Source organism: Neopelma chrysocephalum, unplaced genomic scaffold (genome assembly GCF_003984885.1).
Source record: "Neopelma chrysocephalum unplaced genomic scaffold, ASM398488v2 Primary Assembly neopelma1_88, whole genome shotgun sequence".
Taxonomy (NCBI): Eukaryota; Metazoa; Chordata; class Aves; order Passeriformes; family Pipridae; genus Neopelma; species Neopelma chrysocephalum.
Window position 1 is genome coordinate 1,309,376 of NW_020897750.1, and position 18,391 is coordinate 1,327,766.

Below are 18,391 nucleotides of genomic sequence, written 5' to 3' on the forward strand. Positions count from 1 at the left end.
AAGGAGCTTCAACTCAAATAACTTAAATAGAAAATGTTTGCACCAGAGAAATACTTACATCACTGAGATTCCTACTGAGAAATCTTGACCCATGGTCCTTGATTACTTTTTGAAAAAAGCCAGATGACTCCCACACTTTTTCCTAATTCTTACAAATTACCTCTCAACATTGTCCAAATAGAAACATCTATGTATTATTTCACCCACCCAAGAAATGCTTAAAAAGAAAGGTGGGAAGGAAGAGGAGAAGGGAGACTTGTCTAGATAACAAGTTGTAAGCAAGAACTAATTACAAGACTCCTAAAAGAGATTTCTTTTGAAGGAGGATGACAGTATCCTCTCATACCTTGGATGTGTGACCTTGGGCATATAATATTCAAGGCTTTTAAAAAAAATGGCCTTCGTGGACATAAAACAGTCATGGGAAAGAAAAAAGGTTCAAAAGTGGTAGAAGCTGATTTTGATTTGTAGTAATCAACTAGTTTGAGTTGAACAAAACTTTCAGATATTTGTTTTTCCCTCACCTCTGAAAGGGAGAACAGTAAGCTGTGCTTTTGAGTCACTGTTTTTTCATTTAGAGGCATTTTACACCTGTCTTGCCTTTACAAAGAATTCAAGAAAACCTAGATCAAGACACACAAAAGCCAACCAACCAAAACTCAACAAAAACTCACCTTACCCCACTTCTCTGAGAGCACACTCATCAACTGCAGGCTGTTAATGGAGTATTGTGCTTAAGATATCTGGGTATGGACTCCTGAGACTAACCTTCACTATTGTTGATTTCTAAATTTATACTGAAATGGGATCTGCTGGGATTAGAGAGCAGGTATCATTACTACTCCATATCTCCTGCTGTGGGCTAAGCATTGTCTTTTCTAATGAGGCTTCATGATGAAAAAGTTAAGTTGCCAAGTGACCAGTTGTCACTAATGTGTAATTAAAAATCCCATTCCTGCCCTTGTGTATGAATTTGGTGCCTTTGCTGACATCTAATGGCACTGGTACCCAACAGGATGCTCAGTTTTGTCACGTAGATTTCGTGTTTTACTCTGTATTAGTGTTTTATTGCAGCAGTACTTTGAGTGTACTTATGAATTATTTATTTAAGAAACCCTTCTATTGATACTAATTTTTATATTAAACTATGGATGGTAGATAGAAAAATCATAGGTTTAAGTATTCAGCCGTTATTTTCCGTTTCTCTTCAAAGAATGTATTGTGGGCTGGTTTTTTTGGGGGGGGGATGGAGGTTGCTTGTTTGTTTTTAGTGAAGCTGAGGAAAAAAAAGGCTTGCTTTCTTTCTAACACTAAAGGAGAATTCAGTACATAAACATTTCACTGGTATGCCAAGTGCCCAGATGAAATGTGGGTTGGCAGAATTAATGTATTAACTCCTATGCAAACTTGCAAATAAAATGGGTTTTGGTGATGGATGAATCCTTAAATACTGGATGACTACAAGATTTCCCTGTCTGCATCATAAACTGACTTTTTAAAAAAAATGTCCTTTGTGCTTCAGTTGTTCAAAGCAGTGTTTTAAAAAGTAAAGAGGAAAATAGTATTTGCTACAGTCAGCAGATGGTTGTCACATTTTGTTTTCAGTCCTCTTTACCACTTAATTTTGTTTTGTTGCGACAGGAGAGGTTGCCAGTAAAGCATCTGCTAGAGCTTATGGCTCAGGACCAGAGCTGCTGCTGATGGCATACATTCAGAATAGCACTAATCTAAAATAAATGTTTAATAAGCAGCCCGTGAAAGCACCTGGATTTTTTTTTTTTAATTCAATTGATGCAGAAGAATCTTGAACAGTTTAAAAAAAAGGCCATAGCTTTGATTTATAAAATGTATGTGGCTTCACTGTTAAAAAAATGCAAAGTTTTAAAATCTTCTTTCCTGAATTCCAGCTCATCAAGGTGCTGTACAAGACCAGGCTTACCAGCTGCCAGTGGAAATCGATCCTCTCATAGGTCTGTCACTTCCTTCTCTCTTTGCGATTCATTAAGCTCTGTATGGTGGCCCTGAAGTGTAGATTACGGTTGTTTTTCACTTGCTGGTTGCTGGGAATGGAATTTTCCTGATAAACCATTTGCATGCAAATTGGAATGCAATGAGCTGTGGCTATGCTGGTATTTCATCAACTCCCCCTCGTTGGTTTGCCTAATTTGAACAGGCCTAGGACGCGTGTCAGTGAAAATTAATATGGATGCTGTAATAATGTGTGATTGAGAATGTGCATGAAGTACTGTCAGGATAATATTGGATCTTTTCATCACTCAGACTTGTTGATGAGCAGGAGCGAGGCACGTTATGATGAATTGGTGCACTGGTAATGTGATGGAGCTCCTTTGCTGAGGAAATTTTCATAATAACAGTGGGGTTCTTAACTGCACCGTGTTGTGAAAAATAAAACCATGGTGCCAGGGTTTCATCATTAAAGGAGATCAATCCTTTCTTCATAGACCTGCTGTTCAGGCTGAGGGGATTAATGTGTAATTGCAAAGCGGTTTCAAAGTTGAAATATATTGCCCACTCCATTTTTGTATTGAGATATTAGTATTCGTTTTTCAAGGGTATTGCATCTTTTGATCAGCTTCACTAGTTAAATTTGTATATGTTTTTCTTTTATTAAAAAGGGGTGGAGGAATGTCTCTCTTTTATGTAATGACTCAGTGTAATAGATTCAATTCATGACTTTTTATTATAGAGGTTTATTAGTTCATATAGAGCTGATTTTTCTATTAGCATAGTTAGAGTTTGGTCAGTTCTTTCATTACAGACCCAACTTTGGGGAGTGCATACTTGGGCTATAATTCAGGAATCTGTAGCATGGCAAATGGAACTTAAACAGGATCAGAAAAGAAAAACTCAGACAACCCCAAAACACAAACTAGTTGTGGGACAGCAGCAGAGAAGACAGGATTCTGTGCCCCTCAAGCACTATTAGACGTCGATCATAGTTTAAAAACCAGCTATTTCAGGGTTGTAGTTTAACTGAAAAAGATAAGAAGTGGCCAATACAGAAGCATGGGAAAATCAGAGCAAATCTGAACTTGCCTGGATAGGTTAAAATGGCATGTCTTTCAGGCAGGGAGAACTAATTTCAAAACTAATATGCATATCCCAGTAGGAGCTGCGTTGTATCAGTCTGTAGGTACAGACTGTTCCTCTGTAGCCATTTTGCTGGGTAACCTCTGTGATAATTAAATCAGGAACAGTGTGGGCATATGAAACCATTTTATAAGAGCTGATAAAATGTTTTTCCAAAGTTTCTAAAATCAATTCTCAACTGAATAATATAATAGTTACAATTTATAATGAGGAGGACACATGCTGTAACTCTCTTTTCTTCCTGAAATAGATTTTACCCAAAAAATGTTTGGAGCAGGAAATGTATATTCTACTTTAAAACCTACTATCAAGAAGATCTTAGAAGTACTTGTAAATATTACAGCAAAGCCCTCAAAATCACATTGACCTGTTTATTTTTTTTTTTACATATTGTGAAAAACACGTGGAAGGACATAAAATTTTTATTATCCTTTGTGTTTTTTTCATAATTTTAACATTAAAATTCCCTTTTTGGTCTGCCTTTAATTTACAAAATACTTTGGCTTTTGTTTGGTATAAACACCTTTAAAATTAATGTTCACATTCTGAAAAATGGTTTAATATTCTCTTCATACGATAGATCTCAAATCAGCCTTGTGATTACACTGGACATAGTTTAAAAAGGTTGAGGCTTTCTTTGTCATTGCTAAGTAGCATCATTGGGTGCAAACAAGTAATTATGTAGGTAATATTAAAGGGTTTTAATTGTGGCTAGACACATTTACCTAGAAATGGCACCTAAGAGGACCACAAAATTATGGTTTTATGGTTATAGCAGGAATCTTGTTGCTGTCTTAGTTGTAAGGAGGGATTCCTGCCCTCCTCATTTTCCACTTGCCCAGGAAGACATAAACCAGCAATGTCTCATATCACATAAATCGAAGACTTCTTTTTGAGGTGAAATTTTTTGAAGGTCTTATCCACATGTGTCAATCTGCATGCTTTTTGAGGCTTTCTTTGCTGTTATTTTGTCCTACAGAATGTTTCACTGTGCATTTATAATGTGGTGTTGTTACTCTTTAAGCGACCCCAACAGCGGTCAAGACCACGTTATGTGTTACCTGCAGAGCAAGTGGCAACACCTTGCTAAATTATTTGCTACCCATATGGACAAGACAGTATCAGCATTTTAAACATAGCAAAAGCATAAATAAATGAAGGATTTGATACAGAGTAAATGGAATAAGCCCAAGGCTCAGGGGATAGCAAGCCTGTGAGAACAGAAAGAAGTTAAAGAGTAAACAGTAAAGAAGAGCACAAGACCAGGATAGAGGCAGGTCCAGGGGACCACCTGGATTGAAGTAATGGTGCTTCAAGCAGTTGGCAGACAAACCCAGGCCCGAGAAAAATTATTTGCCATGGACAGAAATCAAGTTCCCTCAGGAACACTGAAAAGTTCTTCCTACAGTGTAGGATTTTCATTATATATGTATATATAGGGACTTACAGATATATGCACACACGTTGATTAATAAAGGCAAAATATAGTATGAAAAACGTCTTCACTAATTGATTCCTGTTTATTCTGTGGGTTCCCAATATAAGATGGTTGGAGAAAATGATGTGATGGTCCCAAGGAACCATCCTTGGAGGTTTTTAAGAAAAGACTGGAGGTGGCACTTAGTGCCATGATCTAGTTGACATGGTGGTGTTGGGTCAAAGGTTGGACTCGATGATCTCAGAGATCTTTTCCAACCCCATTGGTTCTGTGCTTCTGTGAAATAAAACATCAAAGGGAGGCAAATATTTTCTCTTAGCCCTAAAGGTGATTGTGGAGATAAGCTGGTTAATCTTTTTTGCAGTGCTCCAAAATTGTGAAATGGTAGTGATGTCTACTGAAGTTATTCTTTTTTTAAATTACAATGCTTGCTATGAAATACAAGTAGTGTACAATTTTGAAGTCATGATTCTGTTGCCTGCTGTGTTTGAGCCATTATATATTTCATGTACTGTCTTATCGTTACATTCCCTTGCTTTGTTTCTAATTTTTGATTTCTTATACTAGAAGAAGAGGGAAAGGAAGCTTGTTATGTTTTTACGTATCATGCCTTTGCAAAATATTTCATTTGTATTTCTCTGCTACATTTGACTTAAAGAAGGCATTTCTTCTATTTTGGAATATATACTACAAGGAATTAGCACTGTTTCCAAAAGTGTAATGAATATTTCATAGTAGAATTAGAAAGAAAACGTCCCTAACACAAAAAACAAGTAATAGCTGTGAGAAATATATTTGGTCTGAACATAAGTTTCTAGAATGTGCTTTTGTTCTGTGAATGTGGATGCTAAAATTTCTTGGTTCGTGTTTCTTTGTGTTCAGCCAGCAATACAGGTATGCACAGAAGACAAATCACTGACCTTTTAGACCAAAGCATTCAGGTACATTCCCAGTGTTTTGTCATCACCTCTGATAATCGTTACATCTTGGTCTGCGGCTTCTGGGACAAGAGTTTCCGAGTTTATTCTACTGACTCAGGTAATGTATTTTTAAAATATGGGAATAGCTTAAAAGATTTTTTTCTGTTCATTGTCAGCCAACTGTTTCAAATAAAGAAAGAATGAGGAGTGGAGTATGTATTTATCCCCCTACTAATAATATTTGTCAAATCTTTTCTTTCCTGCTGCTATTGTGTATGCTATCATTTTTGTGCAGTGATAGCAAATGTAAGGGGAGGAGCTCTTGTTCAGACAGAGCATCACACTTCAAACCTATAGGATAGGGATGCCTGTTCTTACGCTGTAGTTTCCACAGGTAAATGAGTTTGTGTGAAGCCTTGCATACCAGGAGAATTAATTGTTCTTAGAGTGCTTACCCGAATTTAATGCTGGTTGGTTTTCAGCACCAGAGAATTTTTGAGGAAATACAGACAAGTACCGTAGAATAAGAACAGAAGCTAAGTCTTGAAAACTGGTGAAAGAATATTTATGAAAGCCTTTGAAAGCTGTGCTATAATAGAAAAATTGATCTGGAGGCACTGACTTCTTTTATATAACATAAACTGATCGATATAATGGGTAGCAGTTAAATTAGTCTGTCAGCTGGAGTGTATCCAAACCATTGAAGTCATGCATGTATCATGCTAAATAGAAAAAATCTTTCAATGTAAGAGCTACAGGAATTTAAAAGCCATGGAACCCCAGAAAAAAATAGGTATGATTTTTTCCCTTTCATTATCTTATAATGGGAACAGCGACCTCACTGCAAAGTACTTCTTTGGGATTAATGACCCAGTGTGGGTAATGTGTGTGTGCCATCAAGCTTTCCAGTAGGTTATTAATCCCTAGGGAATATCCTACATGTTTGTCATCATTTCTTAAATATATTAGTTAGCAGTGTTTTTCACACTTGACAAGCCAAAATGTTTAACAAAACAGGATGGTCTTTAATGAAAATCTGTTAAGACTGGATCTCATGGCATATTTTAGCATAGCTGTCATTTCTGCAATTTTAAAGCCTTAAGTATAAAGGAGAAGTTGCATTTACGTCATATTGACTGCCTACAATTCATTATACAGACACCTTGTTAGACCCTTCTTAGTTTAATTTTCTCATTGATGAAAATAAATTTACATGAAACTGTGAATTTAAAGTAGATCTTCAGAAAGGATTGCTAGCAGTAATAAATATTCCGTATATATTCTTGATTTATATGAATAGAGAAGTAATTCTTTTATGTCAAAGGATGTATTTTCCTTACACCTATGGGAGGAACTTGTATGATTTTGGTAGCTTTGTCCTGTATCAGTCTAAACTACAAATATCTCTTTATTTCCTCTGTGAGTACGCAGATTTAGCAGGCACGTTGTTACTGCTGTAGCTAATGAGTGTATAAACCAGAATACCATTGTCAGAAGAGATTTGTGTCTTCTATTTGTCTCCTATCTGTCAATATAGCAACTCTAGCTCTAGCTTAAATCAGTGAATCCAGATGTAGCTTATTTTGCTTTGAATTAAATGGGAATATAGTAGTGAAATATTTTGAAATTGGCAGAACAGCAAGGAAAAAGATGATGTGATCAGTAATGCATAATGGCAAGTGATCACAAGTGCTGAATTCAAATACATTTTAGCACTTACACAAGAAAGGAACCATTTTCCCATTAGATTTTGGGTTTGTTTGTTTGTTTTTAAAAGGAAATACTTCTAACATAAATCATGGGTTCTCAACACAGCTAGTATAGCAGAAGCATAATAAAACATTCCTCCAGCAGTGGGAATGATTTCTAGACAGCGTTTTAGCTTCAGTAGTGCTGACTTGAGTCTTATTTTTCTTTTAATTATTTGTAGCACAGCTGTCAAATAAAACATTAACTAGAAAAATTGTTCTGTCAGAAAGGGATATCTGAGTGCGTACGGTAGAGTTTGATATTGCTGTACAGACAGGACAACTCATTTTAAAGGAAACAAAAAAGTTGAGGAACTCTTATGAAATTATTAATTTTTTTTTTTACCAATATAAAAGAGCAAGATCTTATTTCTTATTTTGATGAAATTGGCCAAAACTTAAGCTGCACAATAGCAAAGTAAAACTAACAAGGCAGTGCAACTACAGAAACGACTGTCACGCAAATAGCCTTGAAAAATGTTTGTTTTCCAGAACAGAACCTATAAACATAGAAATAATTGAAAGGGGTAGCATAACTCATTGATGTTTATAACATAAACTTCTGTTCTAAAAGTATAAATCGGCTCAGGTAGTTGAATATCTACGGCAATACAACTGAAAATATATCACGTAATTATTCTCAAATCTAAACCATGTAATTGACAACTTGGATTTTCAGGGAGAAGCATACTCTTCGTAAGATGCTTTTGTATATTGCCAAAATGTAGTCTGTGAGTGTTTCACTGCTTGTAGCTGTACAGTTCGGAAACTTCTTCTGGCTAAATCTGTTGACTGGCCAATGTCTGAGACAAGTGACCCTGCCACAGGAATTAAAGCCCTGGTGAGCAGAGGTGGCTGCTGTGGGATGTATTACAGACTTACAGATATGAATGAAAGGCTTGATCCCCAAGTTACTCACCCTTCCACTGCAAGGTAGATATGCACAGAAAGTGTGCATCCAGGGGTTTGCCCCGTTCGGTTAGAAAAGACTCATGTGATGGTGCTTCATCTCACATTTTCTCTTGGAGGATTATAGCAGCTTAGTAACTTTCACCAGTGTTTTATTTTTCATTCTGATGTATAGGCTTCCTTTAAATTCCATCTTGTTATTCTGCTTTTTCTCTTGGGTTGTTGTTTTTTTTCCTCGTTTTCTCCACTTTAATGCAATTACCTATTTGATCTTCTGTTATGAATCAGGCTGTTAACATTATTTTTGTTCTTTCCTCAGAACCACTCCCTTAAGTCTTTTGTTCCCATTGAGTTTTATTCATTGGCTGGATACAAATACAGTGCTTTTGTACTGCATAAAAAGAGGGCTATGAAATAATCACTACTAGCCATATTAAATGATTGACTAATCATTTTTAATTCATGCACCAAAGTATTTTATTAAGATGTGCTTAATTTGAGTCCCCACACTGATTTGTGTTACTTGTTATTTTTAAACACTCTTCAGATCATTTTATTTTATTTCATTTCATTTTTATTTATTTTATTCAGAAATGCAGTACTCTGCATTTCCTGTGTATTTTTGGCCTATGTTTTGGCCTTCCAAAGCCATCACTCTTTTTCCCCTCTGTTCTTCCTCATTCTTTATTCAGCCCAAAGGAAAAATGGATGCATGGTCATTTGGGCTTGAGAAACTTGAGGTCACACATTAGAGGCATAACACATCACACTTCCTTGTGTCATTGGGTGCAGAATTTGGCCTGGCCCCTGTTACCTGAATGGGCCAAGTAGGCGCATTAGAAATGTGTGTGCGTATCCTCTGTCCTATCTTTTCAAGATCTGCAGTTGCTGGCTTCAGCAAATCCAGTGAGATGGATTTTAGTGCTTAAATTCTCATTTCATAGGATCATGTATGCTGCTGGCAGATCCAGAAACCAGCAGGACACATGACATGTTTGCTGTGTGGGAGCCAGCCTCTGGCTGGGTGGCGTCGCAGAGCTTTACCGCGGGTGACCTCGCACGTGTTTCTCCTCCCACATGCAAATCCACTGTGCATGAGCATCCAAATTTACATTTTTCTAAAATGTTGTCCTGTTTGGTTAAGCTTAAACGGTAATAATCATATTCATGTTTACACATACTCTTGAATGGCACATTTTCAACTGCCTGGGCTTTCTTTTTAACGTTTATGACTCTCATCACTGGTACAAATGTTTGTCCTTTATGCAGTTGGTAAGAGAGTTTTTTCCAAGTCTGCCTTCTGAGCTCTTTTAAACATTGCAGAAATTCTTAAAAGGGAAGGATGCTGATTGAAATAATTGGCAAGTGTTAAAATGGTGATGGAAAAACCTGGATACAGGAGTAATTTTTCAACTAAATCTCCTTTTCTCTGTTTAAGGAGATGCTCGAATGCTGCACATGCTGTATTTTCTAGGTAGCTCCCACACTAACAATTTCCTCTGGGTCCTGAGTGTTCTATAATTCTTATTCCATTCCCCACATTGCCATCAGATTTGCATTCTTACTGTTACTTTTATCAGTAAATTTACCTTAAACTTGTCTTGAAAGAGAATCCCATGATATTTCCTGTCTGAAAACATACAGATTTTAAAAAAAGCATCTGGCACATTTGGCCTTTGAATAAAGTATAATACTTGTAGACTGCAAGTATTTTTTGTATGGACTGTGTGGACTACTGCACTTTTCAATAACTTTCCACCAAATAAATAAAGAAAAAATAGTACTGCCCACTACAGTTCTTCTTTGAACCTTTTTTTGATAACACAAATATTTCTAAAATACATTATAATGTATTTTATTTGCCTTGGAATAAAATAGTAGTTTTAAAGGGATCAATTTTATGTGTTTCAGGTAAACTGATACAAGTAGTGTTTGGACACTGGGATGTTGTAACCTGTCTTGCTCGTTCTGAGTCCTATATTGGAGGAAATTGTTACATCCTCTCAGGGTCACGTGATGCAACATTGCTGCTCTGGTACTGGAATGGCAAAACTAACATCATTGGTGATAATCCAAGAGGTAAGCAAAACCAAGAAAACCTGTTTTATAAGGATGTTGTCTCAAAATGGCTTGAGTGAACACTTTGCAGGACAAAATTTTAAGTAACAATGGTGTCAAAGTACAGTGCTTCTTTTTTTTGTAGTTGTGATCAGCTCTAGTTAAAAGAAAAGAGGGTAAACAGTGTTTGCCTACAGCGTAAGTAGAACTATTTTTTAAAGTTATAGGATAATGAACATTACAAATACATTTCTGCTTGTCACCCGTTCAATTGGGAAGGAGTGGCTCCGAGAGTGAGAGAAGGGAACTCATTTTTTATATTTCTTGTTCAATCTGAGTAAATATTTTTTCTCACAACAATATAATTTCATTAAGTATCTGCATTTGAGTTGTTTAGAGCAAAGAAGACTGTACATCAGTCCAGTGCATGCAGCTGTAATCTTATGCCTGTAAGTTCTACAGTGGTTTCAACTGCTGTTTAAAATCAACCTTGGCTATCAATAGAGTTACGTGGACAGTGAATTTTAACTTGCAGTAATGTCATTCTAACAAGATGTGTAACAGCCTGAGCAGGACACTTAGGTGAAAGAAGGGGGACACATGGGGCATACTAAAGAAGCAAGCTTAAAACTTTTTTAGTTTAACACTTTGGTAGGGTGCTACGTGCCTAATCCTTGCTCTTACATAGCAGGCACTTTAATTGGTTCCAGTGCAAGCAACAGGGCTCATAACAGGGCTCATACTGTATAACCAGACTAATAAGTCAGCTGCTGCAACCTAAATCAGTTTTAACCCCTCCCCACCCAAACTCACCTTGCACTTGCAAAATAATTTGATCTCTCACAGGAGTGAGAGGCTTTCAAGACAGCTTGTGAGAGCTTACATACATAAATATAGGGGCACATCATACCCAAACAGAGGTCATGTTCAGCCAAAAATAAAATGCCCTGAATAGAAGGGGTGAGAAGCAGTATATTCTGCCTTAAAAAGTGTTAGATTTTCTGCCATTCACTTAAGGTCTTCTCTGACCCTGTTTAAATACTAGTGAAAACATACCTGCTGTATGCAGAGAACAAAATGGACATCTGGAAAACAAGAAGTGGTAGTAGGTCTGTCATATATTGCAGTAACAGCTGGCATACAATTTCATATAATTTAAACAGTATCTGACATCTTCCAAATTAATTGATTTGGTAAAGTTATGTGTTCCGTATTCAATCTGCTACTCAGCTGGAGTTATTTGATTTTGAAACACAGAGGTGGTTTGACTGAAATTGCATCCTTTGAACTACTTTGAAGAAGCACAACTAATTAATATCAGAATGAATATCTGAATTTAACTTGCAAATTATTTCATGTTGACTGGGAAAACTATTCAAAAATTGAATAAGATACAGCTCAGTTCATGCAGTTGCAGAATCTTAAGGCAGAGGATGTGAGCAAACTATTATCCTTCCAAGCAGCCCTGTTCAAGAGATGGGAGTTTTTCTGGGAAGTAGGTAGCAGAATTTTCTGAGCATCTTTACATAAATGTGGCTTTGGTCAAGGGACAAAATCTCTGTGAATCCTTCATATGTATTTTGCAATCTCTCAATTTAAAGAAATTGCAAACTCTACACTATTTTTGCAGTGCTTGTAAACTTGGAAACTCCAGAGTCGGTGCAGGGAACTTAAGAGCTTGACAGTCAAGCTGTTCTTCCCTGAAGAACAAAACTGCCCCTTTGAGGAGAAAATCCTGAATATTGCACTGGTGTGAAGCAATCAACAGTTGTCTCCTTACTGTGTTTTCAAGGCCTATGAGTGCAGCCCATCTTTGCAGATTCCTAGGCCTGTCCTGAGAAGTTGGACTTGTTGCACGATTCCCAGGCTTGCCTGCTTTCTGAACAAGACCTTGAGGTTATGGGCTCCTTTATGACCTTAACAGATCATGTGCTGAAATTTTGTACCTAGTATCTGACTCAAATAGGTAGATTTTGTTAAAGTCTATTGATAATTTGAATGCAAATTTCTAACAAAATTTTGCAGTTTTCAAAGTTAATACTAGGCTATTATAACTGCTGTTTAAAATCAAACAGTAGCTACCTGGTGAGTCTCTTTGTTTGCAGTTCTATTAAACTGGTACTTTTAGGGACTTGCAATGGCTCCTGTGTTTACTAGTTGCCATTATGTAGGGGTTTTTTGTGATATAGTGTGCTGGAAGCCTTTGTTATGAGTTCGAATCTCACGGCACTACACACAGGCCTAGGCATGGGTATAGTAAAAGAAAGTTTCTGCTTCAAAGAGATGGTAATCTGGGGTGTTTAATTTTTACCAGAAATCGCTGTCTGTAGGCTTCTCTGTTCAGTCAAAATTTTTTTGAAAAGACAAATAAAAAGAGCTGTTTCTGCTTAGTTCTGATTTTGTTAGAAATGGAAGGCACCAGCAACTTGTTGGGTTTTGAGCCCTGTTACTGCAACTGTAACTTCCATCCATTTGTGGGATGTTAGATATCTAACTGGTCTAATGTGTTTCTGTATTTGAAGCTTAATGATTTTATACCTCTAAATACAGTTTATTTGTGCTTTCAATGAGAACTACTCAGTGGAATTTTAGATACTCTCACAGTTGATACTTCTTTTCTATTTTTTCTCTGTTTAATTATCTCTAATTTCCATCTTAAAATGACTTTACAGCAACATGCATCCAATGGCACTTTGCCAAATCATGATGCCAGAGCAATTTTAACAGAAATAATTTAGAACTGGAGCGTGCATTTCCTCTTTTCGTAGTACCTGTTACCTCTGACATACATCAATCACCAGGCTAGTACGATCCATCTACCCTAAATACTATACCATTAGGCACCCATTAGTCCACCAAATACATTTTATTTAGGTTCATTTATCTGGTTTCCTTACTTTAGAAAGCACTGAATTCTGGATTTCTGGCTGAGTATATTCATGTTTTGGAATGACACTTAACTCAAGCTGACAAGCCAGGTGGGCTATGGCACTTTGATAAATAAGTGTTTGGTTTGATATTCTTTATCAAGGACAATTTTCTGGCTAACTGGGCTGTATGGAAAAATTCCTTACATTTTTGATTTAACAGAAGAAATATGTTATTGAAATATTAATTATTTACGTTCTTCAATTTTTAACTTTGAGGCTGATTTCTTAAATTACACCTATGCAGTGTCACTGTCTATTTGGTTTCTCCCTCATAACTCTAGAATGCATTGATCAATGTAAAACAAATCTGACAAATTTAAATCTCAAAGATATGAAATTTCTGCATGGGACACATCTGCTGGAAACTATTTTTATTCTTCACAAAACAGCTTGATTACATTTAGGTTAAGTCATTTTTTCCTTCTCAAATTAAAACCTGAAATTCAAAAAATATTTCATCATGCTCTTTGATCAAATGTATAGAGGTTTTTTTCTTTCTAAATTAATTGGTTTTGAAAATGTAAAAGCATGGCAGTACTTCACTTTGGAGCACAGGCTTTTTCTGATGCAGAAATGCTTCTGTGGACAATTTCTGACCAAGCCTTGGAATAATTCAGAACAGAGGAGCAGATTTGAAGTAGTTGTATCCTTTAGAATAGCCCTGAGCTGTTTTGCGTTCACATTAATTAGCATAATTTACTGTGGAGATGTAAAATCACTTTGCATAGCGTAAGGGGCTTTTCTTTTTCTCTCCTTGGCATGTGGCTTGCTTTGGGGAGATGGGGGAGGTAGGAGGGAGAGGATGTAACCCTCCCCTTGGTAATCCTTGAAGCCCGTGTGTGATCTGTGTCACGAAGTTGGCTTTTGCATATTTAGAGGCTCCAAGGTACCACTTGGTGATGTGACATTATGCATCAGGACGTGTGTGGTAGAGTGTGTAGGGGTTCCTGGGAGAGGGCCACGTTTTTTGCTTCCCCAGCATAATGTGGTGGAGATGGAGGGGAAGCGAGAAGTGCGGGGTGGGAGGAGGAACTGTGTGATGGCTGGAGAAAAGAGATGAGAGGATTCATTTGCATACAAATGGTGTGCATCACTTTCAGATCCCACTTGCTCTTTGAAGATCAAGTGGCAACTCCTAGTGTTTGGACATTTCCTAGGTTGAGGGATTGCATTTTCCTTTGTAATCACAAAACCATAGGAAGCAGGGCGGGCATGAGCTTTAGTCACCTGATCTATTCTCTTTTCCCAAAGAGGGCTTAACTACACCAAAACCATTCTCCGCTGATGTTTGTCCAATCTTCTCTTAAAAACTTCAACAAATAAATTTTGGAGCCTTAGAAGCTTTGTCCTTAGCAGACTTTTTCCAGCCTAGTATCCAGTTTTCTTTTTGCAGCAGTTGCATTCTGTCATCTTTTATCTGCTTTTTGTTTGTGTAGAGAACAGATTATTTCCTTCTTGCAACAATTTCCGGTTATTTGGATTGCTATGACCTGCAATTCTTCGCCTCCAACTTTAATAACTCAATTCTTTGTCTTTTGCCGTAACTCGTGTTTTTCCAGACATCAGATTTTTTTTGGTGTTCCTTTCTTCAGTTGACTGTCTTCCTCAAAGTAGACCCAGGAATGCAGTTGAAGGCTTTCCAGTAATAAGTAGAAAACAACCTGTTTTACAGACCATGTTTGTTTCAAAACAGCATGACAGTGTCAATAGTTTGAAGTGTATGAGCCAGTATGAATTTCAGTGTTTTCTGAAGAAACACCATCTACTCACTTGTTTCTCCTTCTCTTTGTAGTTTAGCTGTGGAGTCTTGTCTTTAAACTTTCTGAATTGTATTCTTTTTAGACTGTTTCTCCAATTTGTCAAACTTATTTGGAATCCTCCAGCAGACTTGCAGCAACTCGTGTTTGCAAATATACTTTGCAGTCTTATTCTATCAGATTGGTCATTAAAGAAAATATTAGCTAGTACACAGTTCAGGAATGCCCATTTACCATTTTGACAATGAAAAACTTTCTGAATATAGCTTTCCAACATATAATAGCATCTTCTGAACATCTGCTTCCTTATTTTCTTTGAGAAATTGCTCATGTGGAATAGTGCTAGCATTCTAACTAAAGTAAAAGTATATGATATCTTCCTGAATACATCTTGTTACTTGGCCATTGCAAGAAAAAATCACTTTGACATGATTTGTTCAGAACATAGAATCATAGAATCATCTGGGTTGGAAGGGACCTCTGAGACCATCAACTCCAACCCTTGATCCACTACCCTTGTGGTTACCAGACCATGGCACTAAGTGCCACATCCAGTCTCATCTTAACCTCCAGGGACGGAGAATCCACCACTTCCCTGGGCAGCCCATTCCAATGCCTGATTACCCTCTCTGTAAAGAATTTCTTCCTAATAACTAACCTAAACCTCCCCTGGAAGAGCTCAAGACCATGCCCTCTTGTCCTACTGCTGGTTGCCTGGGAGAAGAGACCAACCCCCACCTGGCTACAACCTCCTTTCAGGGAGTTGTAGAGAGTGATGAGGTCTCCCTTGAGCCTCCTCTTCTCCAGGCTGAACAACCCCAGCTCCCTCAGCCTCTCCTCACAGGACTTGTGCTCCAGTCACTTCACCAGCCTTGTTGCTCTTCTCTGGACCTGCTCCAGCCCCTCAATATCCTTCCTGAACTGAGGGGCCCAGAACTGGACACAGCACTCGAGCTGTGGCCTCACCAGTGCTGAGTACTGCAGCAATGGAGTACAGGGGAAGAATCACTCCCCTGGTCCTGCTACCACACTGTTCCTGATACAGGCCAGGATGCCATTGGCCTTCTTGGACACCTGGGCACACTGCTGGCTCATGTTCAGCTTCCTGTCAATCTCCTCTCTGGAGGAGATTTCAATCCCTTCCCCCTTCAAACCTAGTTTAAAGCCCTCCTGATCAGCCCCGCCATCTTATGGGCTAGAGTCCTTTTGCCCTTCCTAGACAGCCCATCTCATTTGAAGAGACTAGGTATCATGGAATTTGCCCCATGGTCAAGAAAACCAAAATTCCGCTGGTGGCACCAATCCTTTAGCCACCTATTGATACGATGAATTTTCCTTCTCCTCGTTCATCCCTGCTACTGCAGGAACTGAGGCAAACACCACCTGTGCTCCTGTCCCATTAACTAATCGACCCAGTGCCTTGAAATCGTTTTTAATCACCCTGGTACTTCTTCCATTAATGTCATTGCTGCCAGTCTGGACTGCCAACAGTGGATAATAATCTGAGGGCTGAATTTGCTCAGGGAGTCTCCTACTAATATCTGTCATCTGGGCCCCGGGAAGGCAGCAGACCTTCCTGTGGGATGGGTCCGGTCGACATACAGGGCCCTCAGTTCCCCTCAGAAGGGAGTCACCGACTACAACTACCCTTCTTTTTTTCTTTGTAGCTGTGGTTGTAATCCATCAAAAAGTGCCACGTCAAGAAGCACCACGTCAAAAAGCCCGTTTGCCCTCTCCGGTTCACTGCGCTTCAGGTCGCTGGTGCTCCCAGCAGCCGTTAAAATCCCTTGTGGATGGGCTGGGTTCTACCCCCTAGTCAGCTGATTGGCCTCCCAGGAGACCTCCAGCAGACCTGGTGCAGCTCCAGCAGCCGTTTAAGTCCAAATCAGCTGTTACTCATCTCGTTTTCTTCTAGGAAATTATGTGTGTATATAAACATATAAGTGTTCTGCCAGTATTTTTTCTGTTTGTTGGAGTTGAGCAGACTTAAAACTTTCTAATTTTTCCTCTTTTTCTTTCTTACTTAAGAAACAGGAAGACTTTTTTTAGTCTTACAGAACCTCACCCAATATCCACAAAACAATAGTTTCAACTCTGGAATTATGTAGCTTCATTTTCCCATTACCTTCAGAGCACTATTATCAGGCCAATTGAATTCCAAACATTTTTGTCATTTAGATATTCTTTGATTGAGACAATAGTTTTCATTGCTGGTTTCACATGTGTTTGCTGTCTGACTCCAGTTGACCTTCATATTGAAGACTTTTACTGCAGTACTTTTAAATGCGTGGCATCATCTATTGGTATTGCTTGCTCTTAATAACAGACCAACTTCTCATGAAAACTTGGCATATTTTTGCTTATAGAATGACTGTTATTCCCCTGTTAGTTGCATCTCATCTATGTGTGGCTCTCCTGCTTTTGTCTCTGCTTGCTCATACCTTGTCGCTTACACTGTTTCAGAAAAACCTCATTTATTTTGATCTTTCTGCCTGACTTTTCTGTTTTACAGTTACTGGAGAACTTTGAGTTGTGCCAGCTGGTATCTTCTTGTCTGTCCTATCCCTGTGCTGCTCTGAAGCAATTTTCAATCGTATCCTTATTACCTTTTCCTTTGTTTTTCTCTAGACTTAACCTCCCATGAGATCTTACAGAACAATGTTCTGTATGTATTGAAACCTGTCTTCCCAAAGTACTTCAAAAAATTATCTTCTTGTCCTTGATCTCTCCCTTGTAAAGCATATTGAAAATTCTTATATTTTCCCATTCATATAAATTCTTTTCACCGTGGTTTTTTTTAATCTGTTTTGCTACGTTGGTTATAATCATATCAAAGGTCATCTCTAGCTGTTGTTGAAATATGAAAAATTGTCACCAAATTACTTGCTACAGACATACTTGTTGGATTCCTATACCAACAAATGCCCTTCTAGTTGCAATATCCCATTTTCTCCAGTCTTCCTTAATGATCCCTCACCTACGCAGTTTAGGGAGAGGCCAATTGTATTAGCGAATGTAAATCTATGTCTTCAAGGTTTCTGGCATTTCACTGTAGTTATTTTGTTGGGAGGTACTTTCTTGGAGGGGAGGCTTACATTGGTGAATTTAATTGTCTTAATATTGTTTATGCTTATAAAATGGTTTGTTCTTAAATAATGGCGTGTATTTCCATAGTGGAAGATAAAGTGCTTTTCTGCAATTCTTGCTCTTCAGTCATAGGAAATGAAGAGATGGTTCTGTTGCTTTCAAAATATCTACAGATGTGTTCATAATTATTTTTTACTTTTCCTATTTTGAAAAACAAAAATGTTTTTAATTTAGAAATTTGATTTGCCCAAGGAAATTAAGTCTTGACTGATAAAAGTATTCAGTGCTAGGGAAATGTAGAGTCTGTGTGTAACTGTATCACTACTGCTAATACTAATGGGATCTCTTCTGAGTTATTGCATTGATCTTCCACACATATGTGAATAAAACAAATTATATTACCTCTTTTATGTTAGCCCATAAAACTAGAAAA

At 37.7% G+C, this 18,391-nt stretch overlaps 1 protein-coding gene across 3 annotated transcripts in view; it reads left to right on the top strand.

The window, feature by feature from the left end:
- The window catches only part of LRBA (LPS responsive beige-like anchor protein), a 401,639-nt gene that overhangs the window by 362,212 nt on the left and 21,036 nt on the right, over positions 1-18,391 (top strand). For all 3 annotated transcript variants that reach the window (XM_027692706.1, XM_027692708.1, XM_027692707.1), the window contains 3 exons: positions 1,908-1,970; positions 5,432-5,587; positions 10,038-10,205. In XM_027692706.1, the coding sequence (XP_027548507.1) occupies positions 1,908-1,970; positions 5,432-5,587; positions 10,038-10,205 (387 nt within the window). The remainder of the gene's footprint in view (positions 1-1,907; positions 1,971-5,431; positions 5,588-10,037; positions 10,206-18,391) is intronic.